The following is a 16253-nucleotide window of genomic DNA, read 5'->3' as shown; positions in this document are numbered from 1 at the left end:
AAGTTAGTATCCACAAGTGTAAGGAACCTTGGAGTTTTTTCATGTTCTTCATAAGTATTTACTTTTCAATAGAGGGTTGAGTGTTTGATATTCCATATCAAGTATTCAATTGTTATATGTTATGTAGTGGTACAAAACTGACATCAACAAGTATCCAGTCACATTTAAGCAACTATTTGTATTTGAATAATATCATATTTTCATGGTGTCAATCCCAATGTAACTCTATGCTTTTTATAACCTTGATATGAGGGAAGACACAAACAACTTAGCAATGTGGGATAAAAAGCCAATTTTGTCTTTTAGTCACTTAAGTTACTTTTGTAATAAAGTGACTTTAAATTATAAAGTAACTTTATATTTGCACTTTATACTATTGAAGTGACTTTATTATTTTAAGTCACTTTATAACTTTATAATAACATTAAAATATTTAAATAAATCACTTAAGTCACTTGAACTTTAATATCTCTTGAAATACTTGTCTGATTGCCATGCCGTCTGAAATAGGAATCTCTCCTCATAATTCCCCATGTGACCAAATACACTTTCTAAAAAATAGAAAGGGTCCATCTCTATTACTCCCGACTTACTAGACATAGTAAGTAGGGCAAATGGAGTCCAAATGATATCTAACGAAGGCCAAATCCATAAATCCCTGAATGTTGGAGATGAATCAATCCTCAGAAGACCCTCTAACCATCCTCATTAGCCTACGAGGATCCAATATTAGGCTAATCCCTGAAATTCTGATGCTAGCAACAAATGGGGATATTACATTTGTACACATTTCACAAACAGTTTCATGACATTTTTAATTTGCAACTGGCTCCCCAAAATACATAACAATTCATAAACTTGCATCACTGTGTATGATTGCTAATGGAAGAAGACAAAGTACAGAAAAAAAAGTAGTAATGTTTATTTAGGTGATATGTGAAAGCATGATAGCCAAATAATGTACAATATTCTCAGAAAATATCTTACTTGAGGACACAGTTTTAAGGTTCCCAAAGAATCCAACAAATTGAGTTTGGACTAAATTCTAAACAATCATGGCAAATTCATTTATCTCAAGTCAACATCATGTACTTGTATTGAGTAGTGTATACAAGGAGCTCCATATCTGCAATCTATATTCATCAGTTATCCCGATAATGGGTCACAAAGTGTAACCCAAGGGTCAAAACATTAATTGTTTCAGTCCTTTGATATCAGTTTGTAGACAGACCTTTCCACAAAAAATATTGTCTGCAGAAGCTTAAATTCATTTAGTTCAAGCAGCACAGGCAGTTTGATTGTCTATCGTCAGACAAGTGCCCAACAAACTACCTTTTCACTACCACCAATGAGATAAGAATTCATCCATTTCATGTGGCATTACATAATTATTGACTGTGACCGTATGCTTGTGACATTAATCAATGTCAGAAGCCACCAATATGGAGAATGATATTTTGATGCCTAAACTGGCTCAAAGAATGGTAAGAAAATAAATTCCAATAAATAGAATTGACAAGGAAGCTTTAAGCCATCTCAAACTTTTCTTGCCCTCGATGAAGCTACAAGGAATACAACAGCAGCTGTAAACATTGTTAGCATGCCTGCAAGTAGTATGTAAGTTTTTGCTGAAGAGTTCCTATATTCTCCAAATAAGACTACACCCCAAAATGTGCCCACTAAGGGTAATGCCTGCAAGGAAATAACATATTAATTAAGAAATTTGAATTCTGTGTCTTGGGGTAAATAACACTAGACTTGAGTGTTGACTTCCTTAAATGGATCAAATCGTAATTTTTCTTAGAAGTGCAAGACACCACAAACACATGAACATAGAAAAGTATAACAGATGGCCACAGTCGTTTGTTTTTTCTTTCTTAAGAATCAGTAAATCATGATTGTGATAGGGAACATGATAAGATAATACCTGCACAGCATCAGCTGCTGCATACCCTGCAGCTTGGCCACCCATGAACTGAAATCCATTACCCAACCCACAAACAACACCTGCTACAATTGCGAAATGGCGACCTTTGTTGTCTGATAAGTAGTTTGACAGAGACGATGTTGGAACACCAAGAATTGGAAAGTAGAGGAGCCATACATTCACCAATATTGCAATCATAAAGAAAGCAGTAGAGAAATAAAAGAAGGTTGTGTAAACAGATAAATGGGATACTTCAGGTTTCAATAAATGCAGCTGGTCATTTGTTGCGAGGTTAAATAGAGGAGAGAATAAGGCATAGCAGGTTCCTGTCAAAAACGCAAGCACCAGTCCAAGAAGAATGCTAGAACCTTTAACCTGCAAAACATATTTGCAAATGACATCTTAATGTTAAATGGTTGCAACTTGCATGTGATTCTAACCCAATAATAATAACTTGCTGCATGTGCAGGTACTTCATAGCAACATGTTATTCAGTCCAACCTTTATGGCTCTTTGATGTTCAATAAGCTCCAATGACTCATTGCTTCCTGCTTTATACTGTTTCTGTCCTTGCTGTTCCTGTACACTTCTGACAAAATGATCACCTCCCTTGATATTGCCTTCACCTTGACCTAACATACCAGTAAATCAAGCATTAGATTGTTTGCACTCAAGCCCTATTTGTTGAAGACATTCAGATCTCCAATCCCATCTGGAAAGGCCTTGTTTCTTTAATGAAGGATTAAAGCAGAATAGTAAAATGGCATTGCCAAAGTCATGACTTGGACAATATACCAGAAGCTTCGCTGATATAAATGAGAAACTCGTGCAAACCAAAATATGTTATTGGGTATATGTATGTTTGTCAATAGTTCTTTCTTCATACCCTAATGAAATAAATCAAATTTCAGGCAGCCCAAGGATGTGTTTTTCGTCCTCCAGATGTCTTCAGGACATTGCCTGCATTTTGGTGACTTGCAGATGGAGATGGAGTATACCTCTTCTGTCCCTAGGATCTAGGAAATTGTACAAGCTGCCCGTGGAACATTTCAGCCCACTAGAATGTACAGAAACATCTCTGTTTTTTTTGTTTTAGATAATTTTGTCGGTGTAGCATCCCTGTGATGGTTGAGAGATGTCGCAGATTACTGGGCATGTCCTAGGCACTTCATGGTGTCCCAAACAGTATGAGACATCCCTCAATCATCTTGAGAATACCAAGATGTCCCGAATGGCTTGCAAACTACAGAATGGTGTTCATCTAATAAAAGGAAATAAAAAAAGCTCATAAAATCAAAATTTGTAGATTTTTTAATGTGTATTTTATGTGCTGCTCTGGTCCTGTCCCTGCCCTCAGAAAAATCTGATAGAGCTTTTATTGTATAGTGAACATGGAGAAACAAACTTCCTGACAATACAGATATGACCTAAAAACTCTATAGAAAGCAACCTGATCTTGCTCACCAAAACAAGCATGCTAAATACTATTCTTGTATTATATATTCAGAGCATTACCTATGCAAATCTTTTTTACTTCCCAGTTTTTTACCATATATCTTCTATATATGTTTTACTATCTTTCTTGACTTCTCAACAATTTTTCCCAACACATGTTATCATTACTTTATCTTAATTTATTATCAGCATCAGGATTCTATTGATCCTACTTATCTATTTTCACTGTTTATTAATCTTCTTTACTCAATGCCATTTTTTCTCTCTCTGTTCACAACTTCGAATGTTGTTGATAACTGTTAACCCCCAAAACAAAAGTTGATCACATATGCCTGAATTTTTATGAAGGAGAATTCACATGGCATAACAAATGAAAGGGCCTGCATAGTATTGAAGAAAACTTGTGCTAACTTTTTGCTTTAATATTAGTGGCCTGATTCAAGCAGCATCTAATATATGACTGCCAGTTTTGATGAACCAATTTTATGGTCTGGTAACCAAGTTCTATGGTCTGTGGTCTCACCAAATTCCTCAAACAATGTTCTTGGTAAAGCCTATTCAATGCTCCACCATATATTGCACACAATAGTAGTGCTACACTTGCACAAGAACCACTATTTCATTTTCCATTATAGTTCTGTTCCTTCTGCAATACTGTATTATCCGATCAAGATGAATATAGATAAGAACATATTAAAGAGAAGATAGACAGTCATTCATGTCTTTCAAGAGAATCCCATATGCAAAACATTCAGACTTATAAAATCTGTTACAGCTTCATATCTTGCCCGCATTTAACATCTGACTGTTATTACTGTTTCTGAAGTCTTAGTTGCTACTTGCTTCTACAGATAGTGTTGAAAAACTGTGAGCCTAAACCATACAATATTACAACAAAAAAGAGTTGTGAAGCAAATACAGATCAAACGAAATATCAAAACTAAGTTGCCGGTTCGAGTTCAGGTTCAGATACGTTGAAGAACCAGTTCAACTGTACAGAAATTTTTTGAAATGGGGTTTGCATTCATTAGTACAAAAACATATATATATATGCACAGCCTATAAGCATGAATTAAGATTAGAATGTGACATAATATCATATAAACAACAAAAAAACCATAAACACGTAATCATAGCATCATATACAGAAAGTTCAACATCAAAATATTAAAATATCAAATGATAAATCATAACATCAAATATCATCGTTTTAGTTTCAAATTCGACTAATGGCTTAATAATTTACTCTTCTTCTTCTTCGTCGTCGTCATCATCATCATCTTCAATGCCAAGCCGTTAGTTGATTCACAAATAGTGCGGAGGCCTATATCAGCTGCAGCAATAACATTATCACCGTCCATGTCATTCAATACATCAATTGCAAGCTGGGAACTAGAAGCATCCAAGTCTGTATGCTTTGCATTTATATCCAACATCTTCGTATCCCCTTCTCTGTATTCATCCTACTTGCAGGAAAGGAGAGACAAGTTGGAATGTGCATATACTAAGTTCTCTACTCTTTTGATTGCAACCTATTGCACTTTATTGAGTGGATGAAAGAATATGCACTCCAATTTCTTCATGATGTAGATGAACTAACAACATATGAAGACAAGACAAAGTAAGCAATTAGAATAAAACCTAAGATACTGGTGCTTTTGAGTGCTGCACTGGTGCTCTGTCGTAATAGTTAAAAGCCTTTACCAGTTGTCAGCTCCTGCCATTCACTAGCATATTATCACAGTTTGTCTCTTCTCACCTTTAAAGAGCAATCTTCCTCCTTTTTCATACATGGTTATCCTTTTAGTCAACCAGTTTGTATCTGATTTTATTCGCCTTTTTAGTATATTTCAGAGTGTTAACACATGCAAAATGAACTTATTTATTCCATTGTTTTACTGACTCGGTATGAACATTTTTTGTGTGACTTTGACAGGTAGTGCACACAACCCTTTTTAAAACAATATCACCGAAAACTCTATCATGATTCTGCTTTCAAACTTTTCATTCCTTTTCACGTTGTTCCTATTCTTTGTCAAAGACCGCCAAGCCAATCTTGTTTTATCGGGCCAAGAGGCATTTTTCTTTTCAGACACCGTGGCCCCCTATATATCCTATCGACACTAATCATTTTCAGACCGCCTGTTACCAGCTGTTACCTATGAAGAAAATGCCATAAACAAAAACGGCATAGGAAATTTCAAAAAATCAACTGCCAAATGCACCCAAAATACCCAAATAAAAACAATCGCGCATCAGAACCTCGCACCCGCATCAGAACCAGAATTAGTAACTTCGAATAAAACTATAAAAATTATAAAATTACTAGCAACATATGAAGACAAGGTAAACTAAAATTATAAATAAAACTTATTCAAGAAATAATTTTGATTGCAAGGGCCTGCATATTACGATAATAGATAAGCTTCTATTATTAGTTAATGGTTATCTATTTGTAATCTATTGTAAAAATTAGAATGTTTCTAATTTTAGTTAGTCTGTAGTTATCTGCTAGCTTTCTTTTACCTAGAATAGAATGTTTCTATTCTTTACAATCATTTCGTAAGGAAATATCGTTTTATTTTTTTGTATATATTGACCTCTCGGTCATCGTTAATATCAAGCAAATATTTACCAATTACGTTGTAATATGGTATCAGAGCCAATTCTTTGAATTTTTTCGAATAATATTATAACTTCTTGTTCGAAATTATTAGAGCAATATTTTTCAAAATTATTTTCTGTGATATCTACTTCTTACGGCCATTTTTCTGCAATTGCCATCTATTTTTTCTACACATTCCCGCCATTTTTGTGGTTTTTTTTGTAGTAGGGTCATTTTTGTTCAAAACCCTAATTTTTTGTATTGGATCAAAAACAATTTACATATTCTTGGTGGGTTTTTCAAGATCTCAACTGGGTTGTCCTTTTTTCTGGGTGCCTCGATTTTCGAGCCAACGGATCCAGAAACTGACAACATTATCTAGGTTTTTCGAGCTCTCTTGTGTGTGCCCCTTCAATTTTTTTGGGTCTTCAATTTTTTGCCTCAAAGTATGTGCCTTCATAGATTTTCACACTTTTTCATTGAAAAATGTGCTATGACATCTCTGACTAATATTTGGTTCGAATAATTATGGCACTTAGAAGCAACAGATAATAGCAATTTTTTAATATCGCAATACTAATTAGATTGTTCTAGGTGTTACACAGTGTCCGACTGCCCATGGTACTAGTCAAGATACATGGGATTTGAATAATCGGGAGGCGGTGATGGTTCTCAAATTAAACATAACTGATGATCAATCACTTAGATTCCATCTGGCAAACAATGTCGAGATATGGCACATCTCAAAAATCTTCATGAGACTTCTGACAAAAGGAAAGCTTTCTTCTTGAAGAACACTCTGTTTTCTATTATCATGGATGAGCGAACATCGCTTCAAGCCCACCTGAATAGGATTTGGGAAATTTGTGATCAGTGGCTTGCCATTGGTCACAAAATGGAGGAAGAGGACATTGTGCTATCAATCTTCGGAGTTTACCCAAGTCCTACAAGCATTTTATCGAGACTCTCAACATCACGTCTTCTGGTGTTGATCTGAAGTTCACAAATCTCTACACACTTCTGCTTCAACAAGATCGATGGAAACAACAATTCAATAGCAGTTCCAACTAAATCAGATATAGCAAGCCTTTGTTGCTAAATCCTTTCAGAAGGATAAAGGCAAGTCTTAGCAGAAATCTTCTGCTCTAGCCTCAGAAGGCTCCCAGAAGATATTCTATGCAACTATAGCCACAAGTTTGATCACATGAAGGTTAAATGTTGGAAACACTTAGCTGCACAATCTAAGAAATCAAGCTTAGAACCCAAAGCAAATAGTGCAAAGCACACTGATCAGACAAAATTTTCCTTTTATGCCTTCATGGCTAAAAGACCTGTAGATCATGTGAAGTCATATGTCCAGTACATTGATTTAGGTGCCTCTCATCATTTCACCCATTGCCAAGACTAGTTCATTGACTACAAGCCTTACTTAGATTCTGTTATTTTTGGTGGTGGAGAAGAGTACGTCGTTATCGGCAACGACATCATTCAGTTTCAGTCTGCTAAGAGGAAACTTATTTTCATCGATGTGTACTACATTTCAGGGATGGAACTAAATCTACTTAATCAATTGGTATGACATTCAGTTCACATTAGTGTACCATCACTGATAGGGCGACTCAATCTATTGTTGCAGTGGGTCTTGGGGATCATGGTCTTTTCTAACTAGTTGATTTTGGTGATTATTGGGACTTAGCTATGGCTGCTCGGTGGTCTTTTGTTAGCACACTTTGGCATCAACGGTATGAGCACTTAAATGTGCATTATCTCTCTCAACTTGCTCGAGAAGAGCTTGTCCTCGATTTGCCAAAGATTCAAACTCAGCAGCTTGGAGTTTGTGATGCATGCCAGGCTGGGAAGCAACATCGCACACCTTTCACCAGTGGTGATTCATGGAGAGCTTCTCAGGTACTTCAACTTGTTTATGCTGATATTTGCGGTCCTATCACCACTCCTCTTCTTGGGTCCAGGTATTTTCTATTGTTCGTTGATGATTTCAGCAGAAAACTGTAGAAATGTTTTCTTAAAAAGATATCAGATGCATTTCCTGTCTTTCAGAAGTTTAAACCTTTAGTTGAAAATGAGTGGAAAATCTATTATTACTCTCAGGTCAGACAATGGGGGGGAATTTTGTGTTAATGAATTCTCTAGCTTCCTGGATACTCATGGCATCAAACACTAGTTAACCACCCAACACACCACAATAGAACAATGTAGTTGAACGTCAAAACAAAACAATCACCGATATGGCTTGTTCCATGCTTGAACACAGACATGTTCCAAAGAAATTATGGGCAGGAGTAGTTAACACAACAATTTACCTTTTGAACTGGTCACCCACAATGGCGGTCAAAGGTAAGACTTTGGAAGAGGCCTAGTTAGGTCGCAAGCCCAGAATCAGTCACCTGGAATTTTTTGGCTCCCTTGCTTTTGTTTGGATCCCTGATGCGTCATGCACCAAGTTGGATACCAAGAGTCAAAAACTCATGATTGTTGGATACAATAGTCTTCACAAAGCCTATTGCTTAATCAACACTAAGACATCTCGTCTCTTGTACAGTCATGATGTAGTCTTTGATGAGCAGTGTGGACCATTCATGCCTGTTTCTCCTATTCCTAATTCAAAAGACCAATCTATGAAGGATCAAGATTTGGAAGTTAGACTTCCATTAGGTCCACCTAATGGGAGGACTCCAGTAGCCCCTACAACTCTAGTTATACCAGTGATCCCTCTACAAACACCTCCAACTTCTCCTGCAAGATCACCCAGATTTGTAGATGCTTCACCTGAGTTTGATCCAGATTCTTCAAATGAGGAACTTGATCATAGAGCATCTCCTGATACTAATGTTGGTCATTCTCCTCTACGACCTAAGTGGTGGGCTAAGACACTTGTTGATTTTTGTGATGATGAGCTCATTGATGGGAGAACTGCTTGAAAAAAGAGCAAACCTATAGAGTCCATTAACTTTGCTCTCATGGCCAACATTCATAGTGTGTTTGAACCTCAAACATATTCCAAGGCTAAAGGAATTCCAGAGTAGGAACAGTCCATGACATCTGAACACCAGAGCCTGCTGAAGAACAAAACTTGGATTCTTTTTTATCCTCCACCAAGGAAGAAACCCATTGGCTGCAAATGGGTTTACAAAATCAAATACAAATCTGATGGTACTTTTGATAAGTACAAAGCTCGTTTAATTGCAAATGACTTTTCTCAACGTTAGGGTATTGATTATGAGGAAACCTTTGCCCCTGTTGCAAGATGAGCACAATCAAATAAGTCCTAGCCATGGCAGCACAATTTGGCTGGAAGGTCCATCAGATGGATGTCAAGAGTGCTTTCATGAATGGTGATCTCCACGAAGAGGTCTACATGATGCAACCTCTTGGTTTCAAGGTTGCCAGTAAAGAACATTAGGTTCTTAGATTAGTGAAAGCTCTCTATGGCTTGAAGCAGGCCACTAAAGCATGGTACATGAAAATTGATAAGTACCTCAGTGATCAAGGCTTCCAAAGGACTTCTTCAAAGTCAAATTTGTACATTAAGACTACTGACAATGACATCATCCTTCTGGTTATTTATGTGGATGATTTGATCATCATTAGCAGTTTGACATTTTTGATTCAAGGAATTAAACAAAATTTATGCCAGTCTTTTGATATGACTAACCTTGGGCTCATGCATTATTGCCTCGATGTTGAGGTTTGGCAACATTTTGGTATATTCATCTCACAATCCAAATATGCCAAGGCCTTGTTAGACAAATTCCGTGTGCAGGATTGCAAGCCTGCATCTACACCCATGGAGAAAGGTCTCAAGTTATTAGCCAAGTCTGATTCTCCTCCCATTGATGATACTACATAAGCAGCCTCATCTACCTCTCTGCTAGTAGGCCTAATATCAGCATTGCTGTCAGCTACATCTCACGTTTTACGATAACTACTAAGGTTGATCATTGGATGGCAACAAAGTGTGTGCTTCATTATGTGAAGGGCACTACAAATCTTGGACTTCATTACTCTCAAAGTTCTAATTCTAGACTCAATGGGTTCACAGATTCAGATTGGCAGGCTCTGTTGACTATAAAAAGTCAACTTCTAGATATGTGTTCAATTTGGGATCTGGTGCCGTCACATGGACTAGTAAAAAGCAGTAGGCAATTTCTCTCTCATCTATAGAGGTTGAATACAGAGAGACAGTCAAGGCAAGTTGTGAAGTTGTTTGGTTCGTCGAATGCTTGGGGATATGCAGATATCACCAACAGGATTGACCACTTTGTTGATAACGAAGGCATTATCAAATTAACACAGAAACCAGTCTTCCATGAACAAACCAAGCATGTGGATGTTCATTGTCACTATATATGACAGTTGGTTGAACACGAGACAATAGACTTGCAGTATGTTCCTACCACGAATCAGACTGCAAACATTCTCACCAAGCCTCTTCGTCCTGATAAGTTTGTTAGATTCAAAGGATAGCTTGGTGTTGTGGATAAATTAACCATTAACGGAGGGTATTACGATAATAGATAAGCTTCTATTATTAGTAAATGGTTATCTATTTGTAATCTATTGTAAATATTAGAATTTTTCTAATAATAGTTAATCTATAGTTATCTATTAGCTTTCTTTAGCTTTCTTTTAGCCAGAATAGAATGTTTCTATTCTTTATGATTGTTTCCTAAGCAAACATCATTTTATTCTTTTGTATATATTGATCTCTCGGTCTCTGTTAATATCAAGCAAATATTTACCAATTACTTCATAATACTGCAGCAATTGGAATTGTTGGCCATGGAGGTACACCAACTATTAGCATCCTTCCTAAATCAATGACAAAGAACATCACTACTTAGGCCTCTTGCATTCACAAACTTTATGAACTCTTTTGTGATCAATTCTCACATATAATCATCAAGAAAGAGTCTTTCAAATGTTGTCTTGTAACATTCAGATACTTCTAAATCTCTATATGGTGCCAGCCTTCCCAGCATATTGTGATATTAGTGGCTATATTATTTTAGTGTCAATGCATACACAAGTAAATTTAGAGTAGTTTTCATCTTGTTCCATCATACTACAACAATTGCTTGCAATTCTTTGGAGGTCTCCTTAGGTTTTTGCTCCTTGTCATTTATGATTTTCTTTATCCTCTCAAGCACGGAGTTAATGCCATCATACACTTCTCCAACGCAAGGCATATCCATGTTAGTGTAGCAAAGCAAAGCTCATAATGGGCTTGGGGAAGCGAAGGGGAAAAAAAATTGGCGGGAAGGGGCAACTAACTAAGAAAAGGGGAATTATTTCAAACTAGAATAAATCTAACTGGTTTATTTTGGTGTTGAAGGCTATAGTTTCCCATGGGAGTTCCGAAATATAGTAGGCATGGGAAACTCTAGAATCTCAAGCTCTGGCTTTAGCTAGTTACTGTGATTCAAAGATAGAGATAGATTCTATACGTAACATGTCGGATCGATGGATGAGAAATTGATGATGATGCTCCACACGTTTCGACCATGACCTATCCAATATCCTTTGCTCAATTTTCATTGCCCTCTCAATGTTGCTTTTCTTCCATATACCAATGATTGCTGATCACCATATTGCAAAGTGCCACTTTCACATTTATAAGTCAACTCAAGAAGATTAGAGCAAAAAAAAAAACTTAAACAAAGCCATTTTAAAAAAAAGAATATACATTACACAATCAAATTATGAAAATCAGAAAATGTAACATACTAATTTATTAATTTTTTTATTAAATTACTACTTCAAATTCAAGTTCACTTACCTTCAATAGCTTCAAACTTGAGAATAATCTGAAAATTCCTTGATGTCATTTTGTGGTTTGTGATGAACAACTAGATGTCCTTAGGCTCTACATACACATCTTTGATCTACCCAGTTTTGTTCCCAATCTTTAGCAACATCAAATTGAGTGAGTGGACCGCACAAGGTGTCCCAAAGATATGTTGATATCACTCTTCAACGAACAAACCAGCTCCTCTAAAATTCTTTGCATTGTTCATTATGACTTGAACAACATTTCTAGGTCCCATTGACTCAATGCAAGAGATAAGAACATTAACAATAAATTGCCCATCTTTTAGTTTGCAATGTCCCAATTTTTAGTAAGCTCCTGTAGTTGGCTTGGTCAGTTCACCATCGCGACCCTCGTGAGATGACAATGGAATTTGAGGGTCTCAATTGTGGGGTTATAGACTTTCCAACAGCCTATGCTATGTTTTGGCTCTATTTGGGGACTCATTGTTTATGGTAAGTCAAACTGTTGGTTCCAATGAGCTCAGTTGAGTTAGAGGAGTTGAGTGATGCTCCCAATTTTTATTTCGAGCTTCTAGTTTGGCTAGAAGAATCTTGGAGGGAGCATCTATTTATAATCATCCTGTCAAGTTCATTCATTCACTTTCTTCATTAGGATCACTCTGGTGTTGTCAAATTTTGATTCTGATGCTTCTTCAATTGTTTTAGCAAGATGGGTGATCTATTATTATTATTCATCTAAATATGTTGAGGTTGTTATTTTTGTTGGTGTTGTATATGTTCAACCCGTGGCGAATAGGAAAGAAAATAGATACCCAAAGAAAATCACTATTCATTATCAAAATGTTTCTATACACAGCAATGATATTCCTTACAATGACAATGACGCTGATTATGATGCCAAATACAAAAGTGTTTGCAACATTTATAATGTATGAAACGGTGAAATGAAACGACACAACCGTCACCACACCAGTAATTGTCTATCTACTCTTTTTCCAGACATCATCCCCCCCAAAAAAGAAAAGTCATCTCCTGGTGACTTCAAAAACTAACAAAATAGGAGACAACAACATACAACATAGAAATAATATAGACTAGGGACGAGGTTGCATCCCTGAAGAGCTCTGTTGTTGGCACAACTCGTACACTTGATCCATCTAGATGCGTAAATCCTTTTGAGTCTGCGTATTAACCTCTACTGCTTCCTTCAAAAGAAGCGTTGCATCCATAGCTTGGGCCTTACCTGTTTGCAATTCCTGCTCGGCCATCTATAGTCTTTGTTTGGCCATCTCCTTGTCTCGCAAAAGTGTTGCGCGCTCGGTTGCCCATGCTACCTGCTAGCTAACCAAGTCAGTAGCTTGCTTCTCTCTAGTCTCCCTCTCAACCATCACAGATCTCTTAGCTACAATCCTTTCTGATGCCCTGTCTGCCTCTGCACGCCTTTGAGCATAATAGATGCCTTTATATAACCCCACTACCTCGTGCACCAGCTTCTCCATCGGAGTGTTGCACAATCCCAACTTAGGCTCTGTGGCCCAATTAGCCAACATCTCTGGTGTCTCAACTACTGGCCATCCCCTGTCCTCAAAGCAGGAACGAAACCACTCAGGACAAATCCCCCAAATATAAGCTCGGATCAAATGCAACTCTCTACTACGAGTCAAAGCCTGACATGCTACGACGCGTCCTTACTCCACCACAACCCGCATAGCTCTGAGGTATTCCCTGCATCTATCCTCATCCGACCCATAGTCCTTCGCCACATCGTCAAGCATCTAGTCCCCATTGGTATCCATCCATGCCTCTCTTTCCGTAGCCACTTCCACATCCGGTGTCGCCTCCTCTTCGAGCGCATCCTTGGACTGTGGTACTCCCACCTACTGTGGCTCTAAAATGGTAGGTGGTCCTAGGGATACCCCGCCATGCCTTGGGGACTGAATGGAAGGACCGACCTCTACAAGAATGAGTCAAAACTACTTTCGTAGGAATGCACTAGCTCTGTCCATTACCTCAATCTTCTCAGGTTGAGCTACCTGCATCGACTGCTCTCATCGGGCTATGCTAGCTATACCAGTGGAACTGGCTGTACTAGCACAACTAGCTAGGCTGGTTGGGCATCGGCCAACAAAGAGGAAGAGATAGTGACCATAGCATTAGAGCCAATCACATCTAATCGAATCTAAGGTTCAGACTCTAGCGTTGGCAACTGTACTGTCTCTACGGCTAGTTTTGCTAGTGTAACTGAGTCTAGCAAAAAACTCTGTGAAGGCATAACCTCTCTTGTGGTCGTCAGTGGAATCACATCTGTCCTAGTTGTCTGTGGAATAATATCTATCGTGTTTGTCGATGGAGTCAAAGCTGTCGTAGTCGGTGGTGGAGTCATGACGACTAGCGCATGTCTCTGGCCAAACGGAGGAATGAGTGAAGTGGTGGCACTCAAGTGCACCGAAGTTGGCAACTAGGGAGGGGTGAAGAATGTGGACCCACTGGCCGCCACATCACTACCAACTTCCGCCAAAGTATTTTCTTCCACGAATTTGGCCCCATTGCTCTCTGTAGTGTCCTCCCTTCCGCTATCGGTGTCTCCGTACACCTCCAACCCTTGCAACACCTTCTTTTGCCTGGTCACGGTCCCACCTATGTCTAAATGTCTCCAATAGAATATTGGGGGTTCTCTTGGAGCCAACTTCCCCCTTGGTGGGACTTCAAAATCGTCAAGTGGAACATGATGAAGGGTTGCCTCCAAAAACAAACCGATGGCATGGTGCAGCATGAAGAATGTCTAGTGCTGGAGTGTCATAAACTCCTCCATCCTATTGGCGAGGAGCATGGCCCAATCATACACAATACCATTCATGATGTCATTCATGAATTTAATCTGCGGCAAAGCTATATCTAAGGCCCAACTTGCCCCCGTCAACCTACTCTTAATTACATCCATGATACACCTCCAGTGGCCCTCCCGAATAAAATCTCTCTGCAATCCTCGACTCTTGCCACCCTTCACCATAGACTCCATTTCCTCTGGTGTGAGGTCGCGGCCTACTAATTTCACCCAATACTCTTTACATTCCTGTGACAACTTATGAGTCTTGGTCTCCACTTTCCTTCCTCCTTGGCCAAGAATGCCATAGGCCCTACTAAAATCCCTCGATTTGAAGGAAACTGTCATACGGTGCTGCTTGTAAACAAATGTACTGGTTCTGTTGTTCCTATTGTACGATTCTATCATAGTTTGTAAAATTGATTCAAACAGCCGAATGGAAAATACAAGTTGTATTGCTCAATGTACTTGCGCTCGTACCAAAATTTGTTTAATTACCTCTATATCTGCAATTTCTTGCCACCATTTCCGACGCTGTCATTCGGTCCTTCAAACTAGACCATGAGGTGTGAGAGGTCAGCGTGCACTTTTTGTTTCTTACTGTTGGATGTTGTTGGCCCTGCAACTCAGATTCCAAAAGCCAACACTCTCGCATTCTTTTCCATGTTTGCTTTCAACTGGTTTTTCCACTGCTTTCTTTTTCATGCGGATTCCATAATAATGGTTTCTTGCTTTGTCTTTTTATGTACCTAAAAGAAACGATTAGGGTTTCTCTTACTCTTTTTCTCTTTTGTCTCCCGTGGAAAAATTCTCATACGACAATGATTCCCACGTGAATTGCCTTTGCTGTCCTCTACTTGTCTGCAGATATTCTTTCTTCTCGCAGATGATGTGCTTGCAATATATTCCTCTTCGTGGCTTCTTTCTTTTCCTCCAACACTTATTCTTCTTTTGGCTTCTTATTTTTGCTTTCTTACCGGCATTAATAGTGATTACCATAGACTGCCCTTCTCCACAGTAAATGCTCTGTGCTTGTAGCTCTACACTTGATGGCTATCTCTCTTTTCCCTGTTCTCTTCTCTACCTTCTCCGCGGCTGCGATTTCCCTTTACAACCTTGGTTTGTTACCCGACATGGTTCCCTTTTATCTTGCTGAGTATTTTATTGATTCCATTCTGTCTGCAGGGGTTTATAACATAGTCTACACGAGTTACAAGTTTGTCTGTGGGACTTACACATGCTACCTGCGGAAGTTAAAACATTGCCCGCAGAACCCTTGCTACAAAACACAAGTGTCTACGGCCACATGTCCATGGGACACTCTGTGTCCGTAGGACACCCCTGCGTCCGCAGGACTTTAATTTATTTTCTTTTAAATTTAATTTTTATTTATTTATTTTTAACTCGGTCTGATTGGGCAATTATTAGTTACTTCGCCTCCTTGTCGTTCTTGATAGATTTTTAGCTTCGATCCATTGATGGCCTCGAGAATCTCACGCCCGTCCAAGGTCCACAGTTTGATGGATCCATTGTCGCCGACTTCTCTTACTTCATATGGTCCCAACCACTTAACCTTGAACTTGCTTGGTTTTATCTCGTAACGGCTATTGTACCAAAGCATGAGTTGGCTTGGCTAGAACCTCGTCCTTTTC

The 16253-nt window shown here is 38.3% G+C and overlaps 1 protein-coding gene across 5 annotated transcripts in view; it reads right to left on the bottom strand.

The window, feature by feature from the left end:
* Positions 1-1043: 1043 nt before the first annotated feature.
* The window catches only part of LOC149558498 (ureide permease 4-like), a 224754-nt gene continuing 209544 nt past the window's right edge, over positions 1044-16253 (bottom strand). For all 5 annotated transcript variants that reach the window (XM_089832729.1, XM_089832728.1, XM_089832726.1 and 2 more), the window contains 3 exons: positions 2429-2559; positions 1928-2302; positions 1044-1692 (listed from right to left, as the gene is read on the bottom strand). In XM_089832729.1, coding sequence (XP_089688855.1) covers positions 1537-1692; positions 1928-2302; positions 2429-2559 — 662 coding nt within the window. In that variant the 3' untranslated portion in view covers positions 1044-1536. The remainder of the gene's footprint in view (positions 1693-1927; positions 2303-2428; positions 2560-16253) is intronic.

This window comes from Cupressus sempervirens, chromosome 5 (assembly GCF_028749045.1).
Source record: "Cupressus sempervirens isolate cs-2001-9-10 chromosome 5, ASM2874904v1, whole genome shotgun sequence".
Lineage (NCBI taxonomy): Eukaryota > Viridiplantae > Streptophyta > Pinopsida > Cupressales > Cupressaceae > Cupressus > Cupressus sempervirens.
The sequence above is the reverse complement of the archived record's forward strand: the minus strand, read 5'-3'. Positions and strand labels throughout refer to the sequence as shown.